Source organism: Falco naumanni, chromosome 8 (genome assembly GCF_017639655.2).
Source record: "Falco naumanni isolate bFalNau1 chromosome 8, bFalNau1.pat, whole genome shotgun sequence".
NCBI classification, from domain to species: domain Eukaryota; kingdom Metazoa; phylum Chordata; class Aves; order Falconiformes; family Falconidae; genus Falco; species Falco naumanni.
The window spans coordinates 61456181-61473025 of NC_054061.1; the positions used below are offsets into that span (position 1 = coordinate 61456181).

At 41.7% G+C, this 16845-nt stretch overlaps 1 protein-coding gene across 6 annotated transcripts in view; it reads left to right on the top strand.

Annotated features, from left to right (window-relative positions):
- Positions 1–16845, top strand: part of MYO1B (myosin IB) — a 113145-nt gene that overhangs the window by 67451 nt on the left and 28849 nt on the right. For 3 of the 6 annotated variants that reach the window (XM_040605211.1, XM_040605212.1, XM_040605214.1), the window contains 9 exons: positions 562–660; positions 1030–1133; positions 1991–2138; positions 2795–2913; positions 3617–3703; positions 4003–4068; positions 13916–13921; positions 15036–15140; positions 16627–16689. In XM_040605211.1, coding sequence (XP_040461145.1) covers positions 562–660; positions 1030–1133; positions 1991–2138; positions 2795–2913; positions 3617–3703; positions 4003–4068; positions 13916–13921; positions 15036–15140; positions 16627–16689 — 797 coding nt within the window. The remainder of the gene's footprint in view (positions 1–561; positions 661–1029; positions 1134–1990; positions 2139–2794; positions 2914–3616; positions 3704–4002; positions 4069–13915; positions 13922–15035; positions 15141–16626; positions 16690–16845) is intronic. The other 3 variants (XM_040605210.1, XM_040605213.1, XM_040605215.1) reach the window with 1 other exon arrangement.

Sequence of the window (16845 nt, forward strand, 5' to 3'; positions counted from 1 at the left end):
CTCTTATCAAACTGCTCGGTCAGTGCAGTGGTGCTTTTCAGAGCGCTGCTCTTCCTCACTCTGGTGATGGAGCTTTTCTCAGTCCCACTGGGAATTATTTCATAGTCTGATGCACCTGAGGATCACAAAACGCTACATGATTATTCAGTTTAAATTCTTTCTTTATTCAGATTCCCCCTTTCATGTGCTTAGCCTGTTAACATTTCCGTTCTTTTCAAACCTTCGCCTGTGTGATCATTCTCACCAAACCTTAATTCTGTGGTGGTGCTGTGTATCAGCTGACATCTTTTGAGCACGTTGCCTCCCTGACCTGAATTTTCTTTGCAGCTCATAGACTGCAGCGTTTAGAAGTCTACTGGGCTTGCTCAAATAACTTATTTGAGAAATATGTACTAATGTGATACATTGTGATAAGGTTTGTGCCTACCATTTATCATCATCCAATTTGCTGCTGATGATACAAAGCAATGAAGTAGAAAACGATGGGGCATTATATTCATATTAAAGAGTTTTGCTCCAACGAGCTTTCCCGGACCTGAGAGATTTTGTTTGTTTGTTCAGATCTGCTGGAGAAGTCTCGTGTTGTTAAGCAGCCAAGAGGTGAAAGAAACTTCCACATTTTCTATCAGATACTGTCTGGTGCATCGGAAGACTTCCTCTGTAAGTGTTGGCCTTGTGCCATTTTCAGGTGTGAGTCTTATTGTGCTGTTCCACACACATCTTCTTTCGTGGGAAGTGGGATACGGATTCATTTTTTCAAATGATTGGTGGTAGTGGCTGTAGTAAATACCTGAAGTAACTATATGGTTTGGTATTATCCAGATACCTGTGTCAGAATTGGCTTTGCAATCATTATAAACAAAAAAGGGAAGCCTGCTCTTATTCAGGAGGCTTGTAATTAAAAGAACTAAATAAAAAGAGGAAGTTTAATCCTACTGATAACAGGAGTGCTTGACAATACTGGTTCTGGGATAAAAGAGCTGCTAACGAGAATGCTGTTGCTAGTGATGTTTTTGTTTGATTTATTAGGCAAACTCAAACTGGAGCGGGACTTCAGCCGATACAACTACCTGGGCCTTGATTCTGCCAAAGTGAACGGAGTGGACGATGCTGCAAACTTCAGAACAGTCAGGGTAAGGAGTAGCAGGGGCTGGGTGCAAGGCCCGAAGGGCTCAGCACCAATGCAGGGCTCAGCACCGATGCAGGGCTGTCGTACCATCCGTCAGGGCGCTGGGCTGGGCGCGCTCTCTGTGCCAGGCTGTAGCATGCTGGCACAGGGAAGCTTAGCTATAGCTAGAAAATGCAAAGAACCAAGATTTTGGAGTATTCTAGTAGGAATATAGCAATGACAGCAAACAAAAGAAAGGAGAAAAAAGAAAAGGAAGGGGGAAAATAAAGCCCAGACCCCTTGATCAGCTCGTGGGAAAGGTTATATTGTGTAGTTGCTTGTGATGGCAGTGACTGAGCTTCATGAGCCAGGTGACGCTGACCGAGTTGAAAGAAAAAAGCAGGGCTGGGATGGCTCTCAGGGTGATTTACCGTGATGTTTTTGCTTGATTGGGCTCCAGGTCCAGAAAGATAGAGGACCCTGTTACCCCATGTATGCAGATTGAGATTGTAAACATTACCTGGCGCTGGAGCAGCAGAGCGGGCTGAGAGGCTGGCAGTACCTGCTGGTTTGACGGTGAAAAATTGGATTGATGATAAACTAAATTCAGTGGCTGAAAAAAAAGTACAGCATTTTAGGAACCCATAAACAATGAATCCTGGAAGCGGACTGGACTGGCATGCCAGCTCGATTACCAGCTCTTCTTTAACCTGTCTTTCGTATTGAAGAACTCGCTTATCTAAGCATAGTAATCTTACCATGTTCTGTAGCAAAAGCATTCATAAGACGTTTCTAATTGATGCTGAAACAGATAAATGGTGAGGTTTATGATCTCTTAAGTGTAGATGCTTTCATCTGATAATTTTATCCATCCCTTCACAGAATGCAATGCAGATTGTTGGCTTTATGGATCATGAAACACAGTCTGTTTTTGAAGTGGTGGCAGCCGTTCTGAAATTGGGAAATATTGAATTTAAGCCCGAATCTCGTGTGAATGGCCTAGATGAAAGTAAAATCAAAGATAAGAACGGTAAGACAAGATTAACAATGAGAGGAAAACCACTAATTTGTCTCAAGTCAATATTAATTTTATTGTTTTTGTAGACATACAGTATCCTTACAGATGAATCAATGATTGTTTCTAAAACTCACCTGCATGCAAATATGGGTCGAATTCTGTGCTGTTTCAGTCGCTGTGTTTGAAATTCCAAAAATTATTATTCCACTTTGTTAATGCTTTCTTCTGCAGTGTTAAATGGTGCTGTGCATTGCTGCAAGTGCTTGGTTATTCTGCAGTGGAGGCGTTTTGTTCCTTTGGAGTAGGGTATCTCTGCCTGCCACCAAAAATCCATTTGGTTGCATTTTTGCAGTTCATACATTTTCAAAGTTCATTTATTTTCATTTGGAAGTTTTTCTTCCTGAAAACTAGTCTGTGGCAAGTGGAAGAAAAGTTTCTTCACAGAAATAACCAGATAGAAAGTGCTTTCAAAACCAATAACTGGGTTTCCTCTGGCTGTGCAGGTTTTTAAAATCTTTGCTTGGCAGGGCGGTGGAGAGAGAGGGTGGAGGGCCGCTTCAGTTGAAGAAAACCTCCTTTGGGAAAATCCTGAACCACTAAAAAGCTAATAGTGTTGGGGAAGAAAAGGCAATGATAGGGAAGGATTCAATTTATTTGTACTCTGCTAGAACTCAAGGAAATCTGCGAGCTGACGGGTATAGACCAGTCTGTACTGGAAAGAGCTTTCAGCTTCCGAACGGTTGAAGCCAAGCAAGAGAAAGTTTCCACAACGCTGAACGTGGCTCAGGTAAGAAGAGGTCCTGATTTTAAAGGAAAATATAGTTTTAAATGGCAATTTATTCTATGTGAGTAATCCGTAACTGCCCAAATAAAGACGACGTTAGGCTGAGTAAAGCATATCGCCAGCATGTGTGTTTTTCCTTCAGCAGTGTCTGAGTGTTCAGATACACCGGCTGTTTTGAGGGTGGGTGCGAATTACCTCAAAAAGATAAAGGATAAGAAAATGTTGCAGAGAATGAAAAAAATCAAACAGTTCTGCAGAAAATGCGTGCTGAAAGTATTGTGGCAGACTGTTTTCATTTAGAGCAACCGGTGTAATTTCATGTGAGTTGTATTCCCCGGGCTGCTGAAAGCCCGCTGCCGCCAGCGCCTGTCCCCTTGTGCCATCGCCACCCGTGCCTCAGCAGCGCAGGCTCGCAGCAGTGTCGTTCCCCCAGCCGCAGCTGCTCAAGCCCCTTCGCGTAGGGTTAGGAAGGGGGGGGTGAGTCTTCAGAGGACACAGGGATGAGCAGGAAGAGGGCTGAGGTGCCCTGCTTGTGGCTGCTGTTCCAGCTGCCAGCGCTGCCCGTGTGCCCTGGCACCCCTACGCCGGCTCGGTGCCTGCCGAGGCAGAGGCATTGCTGTCCCAGCCGCTCTCACTGTGTTCAGTAATACAAAAACTTCAGGGTTAGCTCAGCATTTATAACATTCTTCTTCTTTCTTCTGTTGAGGCTTATTACGCCCGTGATGCTCTGGCTAAGAATTTATACAGTCGTCTCTTCTCTTGGCTGGTCACCAGAATCAATGAGAGCATTAAGGTATTGTTGGTTTGCAACTAAAAAAATCAATAGAAATCCTTTAAATTAAAGTGGACGGTAAAACTGTATTTGCCCGTTTCATTTTTCTGTATGCTGCTACATGTGGTACAGGTGAATAACTGTATCACAGCTCAACAAATCGCTGTCTGCTCTTGTTTTGAGTGTATAAAAATATTCATGTTAACTGTGCGTAACGGTTTACAGAATTTGACAGCCTATTTATGAGATACATTCGTTTTCTTGATTCCCAAGTATGAAGTGTACAGATGACCGACTGGACGTTTAATATTTTTTTTAAGGCACAGACAAAAGTGAGAAAGAAGGTAATGGGGGTGCTGGACATCTATGGCTTTGAAATTTTTGAGGTAAGATCTTTATAATTGCAAATGTTTAACATGAGAGCTGTTATTAAAGCTTCATAGAGTAGTTCGTTAACTTGTAATCAGAATACATGTAATTTGAATGAAGTCTGTTATTCCTGACACAAAAAAAACCCCAACAGTAGAAGAGTAAGCCAGAGAGAAGTCTTAGCATGTCTGGCAATTGAAACAAAAATTTATGAAAGGCAAACTTTTGGGTTTACACCATCGGTAAATAAATGTTTATAATGGGTAAACTAAATATATTTTGTTGTGACATACGTTCTGAGCATAAGAGAAACTCTGGCAGTGTCATTTCTGCCCTTGAGGCTTTTTGTGCGTGCCTTTGAACAAGCTTTCTATCCTTCAAAGAACACAACAAAAACTATACATCTTTTTTCTGTCAAGATTAAGCAAGGAATTATATTCCATTTCATCTCAATTCACTTACATAAATATTCCAAACCGATTCCTAGCTAGCGATCTGTGGCTCACTGCTGTTTACCGTAGTATTTTCAGACTGGTGGGGTTTTGAAACAAAAACAATCGACAAGGAGTTTTTAATCGGGTTAGAAAACACCAGGGAGAGGGCATTTTCATAAATCTTACTCTGACAGGGTTTTTTTTGAGAGATTTATAGGTCTTGGTTGGGAATCTGTGTAGTGTTTAAAATAGAAACTTAGCTAGGGAGAAAAGTCAGTAGAAAACTTGCAGTTCTTACCCACTTCCCTACATCCCTCTTGAAAATCCAGGGAGTGTGTTTAAAACATGTAGAAGATACGAATAACCCAGAAAAGAGTAATTATACATGGGAGGGTGGTGTAAGCTTTATTTCAGAAGCCTAACATCAAAGTTTGTGCAGATGAAAATACCTCTATGAAGAGGAAAACCAAAGCTAATACTTGCTTTGAGGGCTTACTGAGCTACGTTGTGTTGTTTGCATTAAACACCAGAGCGTATTTATGAAAATATAGTGCAAGCAGTCAGGCGGCTGAATGGAGGTTGGTGCCAGACCACTTTGGAGCTGGTCCTTGCCATACCTTTAGTATGTCCTTTGTATTCCAAGCTGGACGCTGGATTGGTACTGCTGGCATCTTCGGGCAGGAGCCCTGTTTTCACGAGCTCTTTCCTTCATGTTTGATTACACGTAGGGTGAGGTGGGAGACAGAAGCTTGTGCTAGCAGACAAGCCAACTGAGTAATTGGGTTTGTGGGATGGTGTTCCAGGGACTTCGTTGTTTCTTGCATGCATTTTGCTTTTGTTGTAGGAGTTCAACATCTTAGAAGGTCGTAAGTAAGTAGATGAGCATAGGAGGGGTAGTTTTGCGGAAGAAAAATGAAAAACCAGGGCTCTTTCCACTTACCTTGCATACTGAATGACAGTGTAGCTTTCCCAATTCATACAAACTCAAGAACTCTGAAATAATATGGGTGGTTATTGTTCGCTCCTTTAAATGCTGAGTGTTGTTTCCACTGGAAGAGGTGGGAAGGGTTTGCCTTGTGACTTGAGGATCAGATTTATCAGTACATTCATACAAGACAGACTCTTCCCCTCCCGAGTTAAGCCCTGTAGTGAGAGAGCTAGCCAAGCAGCTTGGTGCGGCATCACAGAAATAATGGAATTGTTTCTGAACATTCCAAATGGGAGCCAGGTAGTATGCCAGCAGCATACATGGCTTGTACCGTGCCATGTGTTAATGTAAAGATGTTTGAATAAGTCACTGGGTTGGTTTAGGTTTCTAGAGGTAACTAGTACAGTTACTGGTTTGGGGACTGTGTGGCAGTACTGTAATTCGGAGGGTGAATGATAGAAAAACAATCCATTAAAAAATCCTGAATCAGCTGGATTTGCCATACCACCCACTTAGCCATCACTGTGCTTCCAGGCAGGTTAATTTCATAACCAGAAACCACTGGTTTATCTTTACTTTTGATTCAACTGAGAACGTTCTTCCAAGGCAAAACAGAATTAACTTTCTGCTTAGTTGTAGTTGGGTTATGTTACGTCACGATCCTTATATTGAGTAAAATAATTCTGTAATGAACGCTGTGTAAGCAGTGTGTAACTCATCTTGTGGTTGCTTGAATGAATTTCATGTAGTAAGGTCAGTTAAGAGGACGCCTGCCAAACGTTTTTATGTCAAGTTTTGTAACAAATGATTGAATCTCACAAAAATTGTTAAAGACTTTGAGAAAATGCTTACAAAAACCCAGTTATTATTGGGAATTTAAGTAATGGCTTCAGAGAAAATATGTTGCTTAGAGTTAATTATATTAAAACAATCAATAAGTGAATGAAATTTTAACATTGGATCATGCTGTAACTCAAGGAAAAATGAATAATGTCTTAAGATTTATAGCATAACAAGTATAGTGGAATTTGGAGCGGTTTGCTGCATGGTACATTTGTAAACATGATGGCTAGACGTTTGAAGTATTAACTGAGGTGCAGCTGATGGCAGTAACTATGTCCATCTAAGTACAAACTACTTAAAACCTCTGGCTAAAAATGGGCAGTTCCCTTTTGAACCTAATCCTTAAGTCAGATTTTGATTTCCGTGTCTGTTCTTGAAGGTTAGAACTAACATCATCTCTACAAAGAACGTTTTTTGGCAAAAATGCATTTGAAAGCCTTTGTCATCTTTAAACTTGAGCATTTAAAATACATAAGCCATTTGGTATGCTGAAGGTAAAAAGGCCTGCTTCCATCGTGTTTCTAGTCAGGAATCAGGTGGGTTTATCATTAGTGCATGTTCTTTGACCTGAAGCGTCCTTGTACCTTGGAGCCGGAACATGCCAAAAAACATAGAAAGTGTGTGTAGTAGCAGGTTTTAATATACGTACTAAATATTTACTTGTGATGCTTAATACAGTTGGAATGAGTAGCAAGATGTGTGTTTATTGAAGGGTGATTTTTTTTTTTTCCGTTTAGTATTACACTTACCCATCACGATCGCTGAAAGGATAAAATAACGATATTCTAGTTTACCTCATTTGTCCTGAGTTTCTCACTTAAAAGTTATTGGAATACATTACAGAATAGTCTGCTTCCACTGCCAAAACATTAGTTTGCCATGGATTTTTGATGGTTTTCTTTCATAATGGGCAAGGCAGACAATATTTCTTGGGTCTTATTCCTGGTTTCTTAGGTCATCCTACAATTTCTCCTGTAAGAAGAGTAAAGAAATCCAGATTTACCATCCTGAAAGACCCTACACTTCATCTTCTGATGGCAATAGCAGTCTTGTTCTATTATATGCAAATCAACGCTTCTATAATTGAGATTTTTTCATCAGTTTTTGAAAGATTATTTACCGTCCACTGTAATTTCTGCAGTTGTCTGTACTTTAAGATGAAGTTAATTTACCAAGTAACTGGAGGTTTCTCGACACTTAACAAAGGAAAGGTGCTGGAGTATTGATAATGCTGGCATATGTGCTTTGGGATTTGGTTTCAGCTAGCCTTTTTATCAAGCACAAACCCCATTTTTCAGGCAAACCCAAAAGCTATCCAAGAAAGCAGATTTAAGGGCTTGGCTGTCCAAAAAATTCACATTAGGGAATTTAAATCTATTGACAATCCTCAGCCTTTGTGGGTTTGGCGGATGCCAACAGCAAGCTTGGCTACACAATCCACAAAATAGGTGCTGTGAAGCTGTTTATTTTTGACTCCTGCTGTGCTCTTTGTGGTAAGCTGTATGCTGGGACGGGGTGTTTTGAAAGCAAAAGGCTGAAATTTTGGGGGGTGTCTTGTGTGAATTGTCTACGGGCAAGGCTTTAGGGACTAGGATCGGTGTGAAAATGCAGGCTCCAGGACCGGGTGGGTTGTGTAATGCTGCTGGAGCCTGAGCAATGGGTTTGAAGCCTGACACTGATTGCTCCAAGGATGTTTATCCGTGATTCTGAGCGGCTGCATATGTCATCGGTCTGCCGTCTAGACTGTGATTTGAGGTGGGGTAGGGATGGTGGTTGGTGGCACTGGGAGTTTCAGAACCAGCTGGATAGCAGACTTCTGGGGTAGGGTTAGGGCTGGCCCCGGTGTATTCCATGTTTGTTTCTGTATTTTGGGGCAGAAGTGGTTTTTGCATCTCTGTGGAATGTCAGAGTGGGGTTTATGAAAAAGAAATGAGGGCTGGCAGGTTTCAACAGAGATGAGGGTACAAGGCTCATTCTGCTCGCTTTGGACATTTAATTTTCTGTTGTGTGCGTGTCCTGTGTAGTCAAGGGCTGGGGTATGTAAAAATGGATGTCATGGAGCAAGCGTGAAAATTTCATCCTGCCTAGCCTTTGGAGATGGGAATGTCTGCCTGCACTAGTCACCTTAAAGGCTTTATTCTGAATTTTCAGGTGCCGCTGTGTAGCTGGTCCCTATGACCAAGCTAATGGCTCGGAGTGCACTTTTATGAAAGTTAAGGCTGCCAAACAAGGCTTATTCTTGAGATGTGCCCGGCCCTGAGCTGGCGGTTCGGGAGCGTGAATGCCCTCTGCTCTGTCCCTTGGCAGAGCAATTTGTTCACATGTTTTAGCCTGGTGAGAAGCAGGGATACACCGGGGATAGAGCTGCAAAAGTAAAGGCTGCAAAAGCAGAGGGACTGTTCTCATTTGGCCCTCAGACCCCTGCTAAGGGTTGACCTGAGGTAATGTGAATGTCTTGTCTTTGGGCAGAGCATCTGGCCAACTCCTTTTGCTCCAGGCACCCAAGGACATGCAAAAATGTGGCAGCATCCATTACATTCTGCATAAAACCGAGCAGTAAATAAAAATACTAATAAAAGAGCCAAATGAGCCACCCAGCAGTGAAGCCAGGTCCATTTCTCAGTCTGTGATGCAGTTGGATAGCACTTCTATTTAGTTATGGCAGTTAGCTTGTTTCTTGTTGACCGTTTGTTTCAGAGCAAGCTGAGCTCTGAGGGATTGCTGCTGGCTCGAGAATTCCTGCCCTGTCCCACCTCAAGGAAGATTCTACTGGGGAAGGGTCTGGTTGTTTGCTAGAAAGAAGAGTTGGAGGGGGAGGAAAAAAAAAGCACACAAACTGGCTTATCAGGATCTTTTCATCTTCTTCTTTTTTTTTTTTTTTTTTTTTTTTTTTTTTTAATTCTTTTAGCCTCTGGGGACCCTTTTTTCATGTCTTGACTTTGGCTCTAACTCAGCCATGGATATCTGTTGCTTTGGGAGTTCCCTTAATCTCCAGACCACAATTTCCAGCCACCTTTTCTAGGCACTCTACCTTGCGATAGATTTGCTTTTCCAAATTGTTCAACCCATTTCTGCTGCCCATCAGCACAACGCGTGCTGCACGTACCTCCCCCTCTGTTCACTCTGGTGGCGCAGGGCAAAGCCTGGTCCAGTGTGAAGGAAGAGAACAGAATTTTCAATCTGTAATTGATCAGCTGTCTCTGCTGGCAAGGGTTATGAAAGAGGGGAGCTTTACAGAGAAGGACCCTTAGTTGGGCTCCTAGGTGCTATTTTTATATGTGTGTATATATATATATATACAGATAGAGAGGAAATTTTAAAATAACACTTAAAGCAGTAATTTCCTTAAGCGCTAGAATGCTCAGCAGCAGACGTGCACCCCAGGAAGTTAATCATCATGTAATTAATCACATTCTAATTTAAGTATTTAGGGAGGCTTATTTTGCAAAAGGACGTAAACCCCCTCGGCTGGCAGTTTCCAACAGAGGAAACATTCGAAATGCTAGAGCAAATACACAAAAAATGCTCTGCTTCGGGTGGTGGGAGTCATGTGTTGCCCTGCAGCAGCTCCTCTGCCTTCGTGCCGGAGTGGATGTGATGAGAGAGTAGGTGCCTGCCCGTTTGTAATGCCTCTTGTCCCAGGTCTGGAATTTGTCAGGCTGATTTGTTGAAGCGGTTGTGCCTGGGTTTCCCCGTGGATCCACACACACGCGGTGTGCGCTGGATTCACCGTCATTTCTCATTTCTAGATTTGGGTGAGATTGTGTGCCTGGGCACCAGGGCCGAGAGCAGGATGGGGTGCGGAGAGCCTGGTTCTCTGCATGTGCTGGCAGCATCACTGGGGGCTGGGGCTGGTTGTGCTACACAAATGCAGAAAAAGGGTAATCCCTGAAGCTTCGGCATTTATCGTTGCTTCCATTAGATACACTGAAACGTAGTTCGATTACATATACATGGAATACGTATTGTTAAATGATGCACTTCTCTGGTTCTTTGCCTATGGAGATACTTACACTAAAGCAAGAGCTTATTCTAGTTTAGATATTTTTCAATTAAGTTTGATTTCAACAAGTTTGATTACTGAAATGTGTATGTGTGTAAACAGAAAAGGGATATTGATAACATATCTTCATTAACTTCGCAAAAAAATAAAAAAATGTTAGAACTTGTCACATGTAGCTTATTGCTTTCTAAGGTGAAATAAGTGTCTTTTAAAATTTTCTTTAAATGCACGCTCTCCCTTTTGCCGATTTTCACTTTCTAGCTTTTCTTGGTTTCATCTCATAAACTTGTATGTGTCTGCGGTCATACATAAAAATTCTTATTCCCAGACACCACAGTAGAATATAAATTAAATTTGCTGGTTGGTTTCACCATTCATTCCACCACTCATGTCAGCGACGTGTGTTGTCCATCTCCATTGCTTTTGCCATCTGGCTTTTTCTCTAGAGCCCCAGCAGGAGCCTGGGAGCCTGGTAGAACTACCTGGGATCACCTGCCTGTCTTAGGAGGAGGTCAGAGACTTCTGCTGCCTGCAGAAAAGTTACTTTCTAGGGCTATAGGTGTTGGAACAAAAGCATCAGTCTATGTCTCCCCTCCCCATACTGGTCAAAAAAATAATTTTAATGGCATTAGTTTTATTGATTTCAACTGTCAGTCTCACAGCACGCAATGTTTGGGTTTTGTTTTAAATTATGCTTTTCCTTTAAATATTTCTCATGTATTTTTTTTGGTTCTAGGTATGTTCATACAAGGTATTTGAAAAGGTGTTACTGCATACCTCTGTCAGTGTGGTTGTAGACTGAACAACATGTAGATTTTTTAATTGGCTGTCAGCAAGAGCTGGTGTGATGAAAGATTAAGAAGCGGAAATATTGAGAAACACTTTGTGTAGGTGTGATGCTGGTGATACAGCTGAGTCTGTGGATATGAATTAACAACATATGCTTGATTTGGGGAAAACAGTGAAGTGGAGAGGACACAAGAGAACAGAACACTTAAAACTAGGACTCTAGTAGGCAGGTGGAAGGTAAGAATTTATTCCTACCTACTAGTATGGAAGAGTGCCCAGGTTTCAGTTTTAAGTAGGTATCCTAGTTGCCTCAGTATTTCTGGAAATTGCTGGCACCTGGGTGCTCAGAAGTGAATCTGAATTCTCTATGGGGAGAGGTTAGAAGGAGGTAGCTGGTTTTAATAGGGAAATGCCCTGTTGTATTTTGTGTTCATAAATCTAATGCCAGACATGGCACTCAGCATCAGCATGTGGAGACGTTTCTGCTTGAGATCAGTAAGAGACTTTTAGCCTAATTTTTTTTTTTTAAACAAAAAAAAAAAAAATTGTCTTTTTGCTGGTGGTATTTACTAGTATAACAATGTATAAGATCAGGAACACCCATCTGTGTTTTTTCTGATGATTCCATGATATGCATGATTGGAGTCTTCCAAAGAAGAAATTAAGTAACATTAAGGGACAAAAAATATTTCCCTTAGACTTTCAAGCATCTTTATGCAATACATTGCAGCGGTTCAAAACTAGAACTTTTTTATCTTTTCATGGTCAACTTTTAATAACCTGAGTAGGTGCAACATCATGATCTGCTTGTGTATATAAGCACTATATTATTGCATGGAGCCGCATTTTTTAGAGTTCGAAAACTTGCTGTTCATGAATTGCCACCCTGATTGTCTAGTAGTTTGAAGACTGGTAAAGAGTAAAGCTGCATGAGCAAGACACCGTTACTTGTGAAGCGAAAAACATGGTGAAGTAGGCTTTGATTTTTGTCAGTGAATTTTTCCACTTCGTCTAAATTTATTATTGCACCTGATAAAAGATTGTGAGGATAAGCTGAGGGAGGTTGCTTTGTCTGTATCTGTAAATTCGACATGACATTAAGCCTATCTCAAGTGACATTCTGTTTTGCAGCACCTTGAATTTAATTTGAGAAACTGAGTGGTTTTTTCTTCCCCAAAGGTTATACTTTGTATTCCACAGGGATTTCAAAGGTATAGTTTGAAATGCTGCTATAAAAATGCAGGGATTGAAGTGATGCTCTCAAAATTAAAGTAGCAGAATCACAGCCTGGAAGGGAAGCTGACACTTTGAGAAGTGCTGGTCTTAACTATTACTTTTTTTTCCTAAAATTTCCTAAGGATATTTGAATTTACTAACTCTTCCTGAAATTTTGGGTCGGACAGTGCTGCTGCTGCGTGGGTCAAAACCCTTTCTGTGGCTTAATGCAAATGGTTAGCGTAAAGAGCAAGGAGAGTATCTGATGGCTGAGTCCTTCCAGCCCGTTTCTCCTGAACAGATTTAGTGATGTGCTGTCACTGACACTATTCATTCTCTATTGCCTTCTCAAAAACAATGTCAAAAGTCCTTTAGATCCCTTCTAGTTCTGTCATATTAATTCCTAGGAGCCTTCGTTAAAATATTGGGGACGACTCATTTGTGAGCATGCATCTGTGCTTTGTGAAGCCCTCACGTAATTCAAAATTATAGATATACAATAAGGGAAGATAAATTCTCAGTCTCTGTTGCCTTACTCAGATTTTCCCAGAGATAAACACTTTAATTGGTTTTTCATACAATATTTCTTAAAACCTTTTAAAAAAAATGCCTCTTTCTGAAGTGTATTTAATTTACCAAACATCTTCTGGTCTGTTTGGAGTTAAGCATTTTGAGAATTTCAGTAATTCCGAATGTTTTTCCCCATTTCCCTGGCTGTAATTAACTGTTAGCCTTTTGCTCTGTATTGTACATAAAGAACAAAATTGCTGCTGCTCTTCAACGACTTTTTTCCTGGAATAGCAATTTTCAGTGGCTTGGCAATGGCAAGTAGAATTTCATAGCATGGAGTGATTTGTGAAGAACTCTGTGGATTTTGGTTTGCCTTTCTTTGGCAAACCATAAATATTGCAAATACCTAGCAAATCGGGAAAGCATCTAGCAATTACTTTAATATATTGTTAATGACCTTTTGGTTAGATGGTTTAGCTGGATTTGCAGTTCAGTTTCCATCCTCTTTTGAAGACAAAGCCTGCATATAATGCGTGAGCGAAAAGCCCCGCGGTCCTTGCGATCGGAATAACATGGGCTGTCGGAGGAACAGTCCTGCTGCGCCGGGTGGCGTGTGCCTGGCAGGAGGGTACGGAGTGTGTTTTACTCTTCCTCTTTGTCAAGGTGATGAGTCAGTTGGGGTCCTTTTACTTCAAACTCAATGTATCTAAAGCGATGGCTTTATCTGAGCGTGTCAAATAAACTTTTCCTCATTCTTCCCCCAGTACCCTCTTCCCTTCCCCATTCTCCTCTCCCTTTAATGAGGTTTGTCTGCCGAAGGTTATATACGTGGCTTTTTGAGACAAAAGATAGAGGGTGATTTAGAGACGTGGCAATGCAGGAATGCTCCCCTGTGTTACGCCGTGATGTGCCCCAATCCCGTGGTTTATTTGACGGTACCTAAAGATATGCTCATCTACAAAGAAGCAATATGTTACGTTTATGTAGTACTTTGTATTTTCAATGACATACAAATACAGGCCTGATAGAAAGACTGATCTACTCAGTACACTAAATAAATGTAACTAGATAACATCCTGTGTTGTTATGGAAGTGCTGTAAATACTGACTGCAGTTTATGTAATTATTTCTTTTTGCAACAGAACGCAGTAAGTATGACTTGTTTGCCGTGCTGGGTTTGATGCATGCCAAATTTTAGCTTTCTCACCTAGAGCTATGCAAGTTTTGCAGTCTCCGATTGACAGTTGTGATTGGTGCGAGGGGCAGAGATTGATGTGGCTGAGAAAGTTTGGTGATCAGCTGTGATTTTGCTTTACCTACAACTAAAATGATAACAGAAATCTGTGCTGCCTCAATATTTTCTAATCTGCTTGTGTGTTCTTAATACCATTGAGCAAACAGATCTCCTTAATTTAACCATGTAAGTGATTGCAGTTTCTCTTAAGTCATAAAAATTCTGTCACCATACCTTGAGCTTCACAGGTATTGACAGGTGTTATATAGCAGACTTACTTGGTCATGTGCAAAGGTGTAGTGATTTATGTGCCCCTGCCACGTGGCCGTGACAGCGTGGGCTGCTGGGGCTGCAGCCCCCCTCTCCTGGGCTCTGCTCCAGCCCCTGCTCCAAAGCGTCACGCCCGTGCTTGCTCCCTAACCCACTTTTATATGAATTAGCCTTTTGCAGGATTTTTTAGTTGATAAAGTTCTTTTTTAATTCCCATCGTTTCAGCAGGCAATTACACGAGCAGTTTGTTGGCAGGGAGGGGGTGGGGTGACCTCTGGAGCCAATAATCCCTAAACCCCCACTCAGCTGCAGCCAGAATAGCAGCTCGAGCCTCGATCACTAGTGAAACAGGATTCTTTGAGTGGAAAAGAGCTAATGCTGCTGATATAATTTTATTTATCCGAAGCTGCAGCAGGCTACTTTGGACATATGGGGATCGATAAGTGCAGGCAAAACTGTTTTTTGTTCCCTGACACCACAGGTGCCCTTATGGCTTATCCCAAGGAGTTGATACAGAGGCATCACGGATATCACTCACAGAGGGTTTGTCCCTCCCAAGGAAGAAAGCTGCAGGGAAGGATTTGGTCTAGAATTTCCAAACTAATCTCAATAAAATACAACTCCAGCCATCACTTGGCAAAACTGGAAGGAGTAGTTAATGGAGCGGCTTGTGGAATTGCAGCTGCTGCAGTAACTCACTCCAGCCGAGTTCCTGGGTGTCTACACAACAGCCAATGCAAACTTGTTTTATCTGACAGGACAACAGCTTTGAGCAATTCATTATTAACTACTGTAATGAGAAGCTGCAGCAGATCTTCATTGAGCTGACCCTCAAGGAAGAGCAGGAGGAATACATCCGAGAGGTAAAACGTGAACGGGTCTTTCCTTGTCCTCTCCTCTTCCCATTGTCCCTGTAAGGTACACAGGCATCCAAGCTGGAACCTCTTTTTAGGGAACCGTCGCTTTGTTGACCTGGCGTGGAGCATGTTTGTGTAGGACCCTGTGGTAGTTACACTGAGCAGGAACGGTTGGCTTGGGGTTTGTTTCACGTGATGAGTCCTCCAGGTAAAAACCAGACCGAGTGCTCGTCCATTTGCCACAGTGGCTGGTGGTTCTGAGCAAAGGCTGATTAATTTATTAGGAGGCTAATCTGACATCCTGGTATTAGTGCCGTTACCCTACAGCCTGTGTTTTGGGTTACGCAGCGGTACCTAGGATGCACCCCAACAGCAGCCACAGCTAATCCTGTGCCAGAGGGGGACTGGGTAGGTAAAACAAGATCACGTGAGAGGAAAGAAACGGCAAATATATTTTTGGTTCTAGTTTTCTTTCAATTAAGTATTAGAGGGAGCTGTGTGAGCTTTATGGGGAAATTTGAGATGCACTTTGGAACCCAGACTCTGGTGTTTGATGTTACCCTGTAAGTGAACATCAAGTTAAAGTTTTAGTGGATTTTAGGAGTACCCCCATGATCTACAGAGCTCAGATGAAATATCGGATCGCAGCTGTAGAAAACTGGTGTATGCTGTCTGTACTCAAATTGGGAGATACCACTTCGCTATATAAACATTCCTAAAAATGTAAATAAAGTTCCTGCCTTACAATCCTGAGGATAATATTTGGGCGTGTCTTTTTTTCTTTTTGCATTGAGGTGAAACTCTTGAAACATCGTTACTGCAATTTGGTTCTTGAATGGTATTTCAAATGCTCTGATAAAACTTAACTGCGAGAAGTATAGCACAGAACGCAAATGAAAAAGTAAATTTGTGCTTTCTTTTTCCAGTCCTTTGCCCTACCAGTGTTACCCCCTGATGCATTTGGCATCTCATCTTGGAAATTTTATCACTGATATTTGAAAAAAAAAAAAAGGGTATTAGGAATATCTGAACAACAGCCAACCTCTGGATTTTTCAGATGGTCTCAGCTAAATTTAGCCCTCTTTCTTCCTCCCATTAAAAAACAAAACAAAACAACAACTAAGAGCTTAGAAATGTTGCTCTCGGCTGCTTGCAGGGCAATGGGCCGGTTCCCTTGCAGGCAGCGGGAGCGTGGGCAGAGGGTGCTGGGGCGGGGGAGCGTGGCGGGGCGCCAGGGGAGTGCATGGGAAGCTGACACGGGTGGGGGAAAGGAATGGAGAGCAAGTTTGGCAGCTGCTCAAGGGCAGTCATTTTGCACAGATCATGTTAGTAGTAGATGATTGCATTTCTTTCTGAATAAATAAAAGGTTGGTAAGCCTATAGAATTAAATCTGAAAGTAGTATCTTAGGTAAGTGGAATATAATTGCCTAAAGGAAAAGCTCCCTGTTCATCCTTCTCCTGTTCACACATTTCTTTATTTTTTTCTTACAGGGGATTGAATGGACTCATATTGAGTATTTCAACAACGCTATAATTTGTGACCTAATAGAAAATGTAAGTTCTATTCAAGAATTTATCTGAATAATTTTTTAATGTGTGGATTAAATTTACCTGTAGAGTCTGTACGCAGCCTTATGCGCTTTGGTTTTGTAAAGCAAGTCACTCATTGTATTAGTCATCTGTATTTTTTCTGGTAAAAGTTGATTGTAC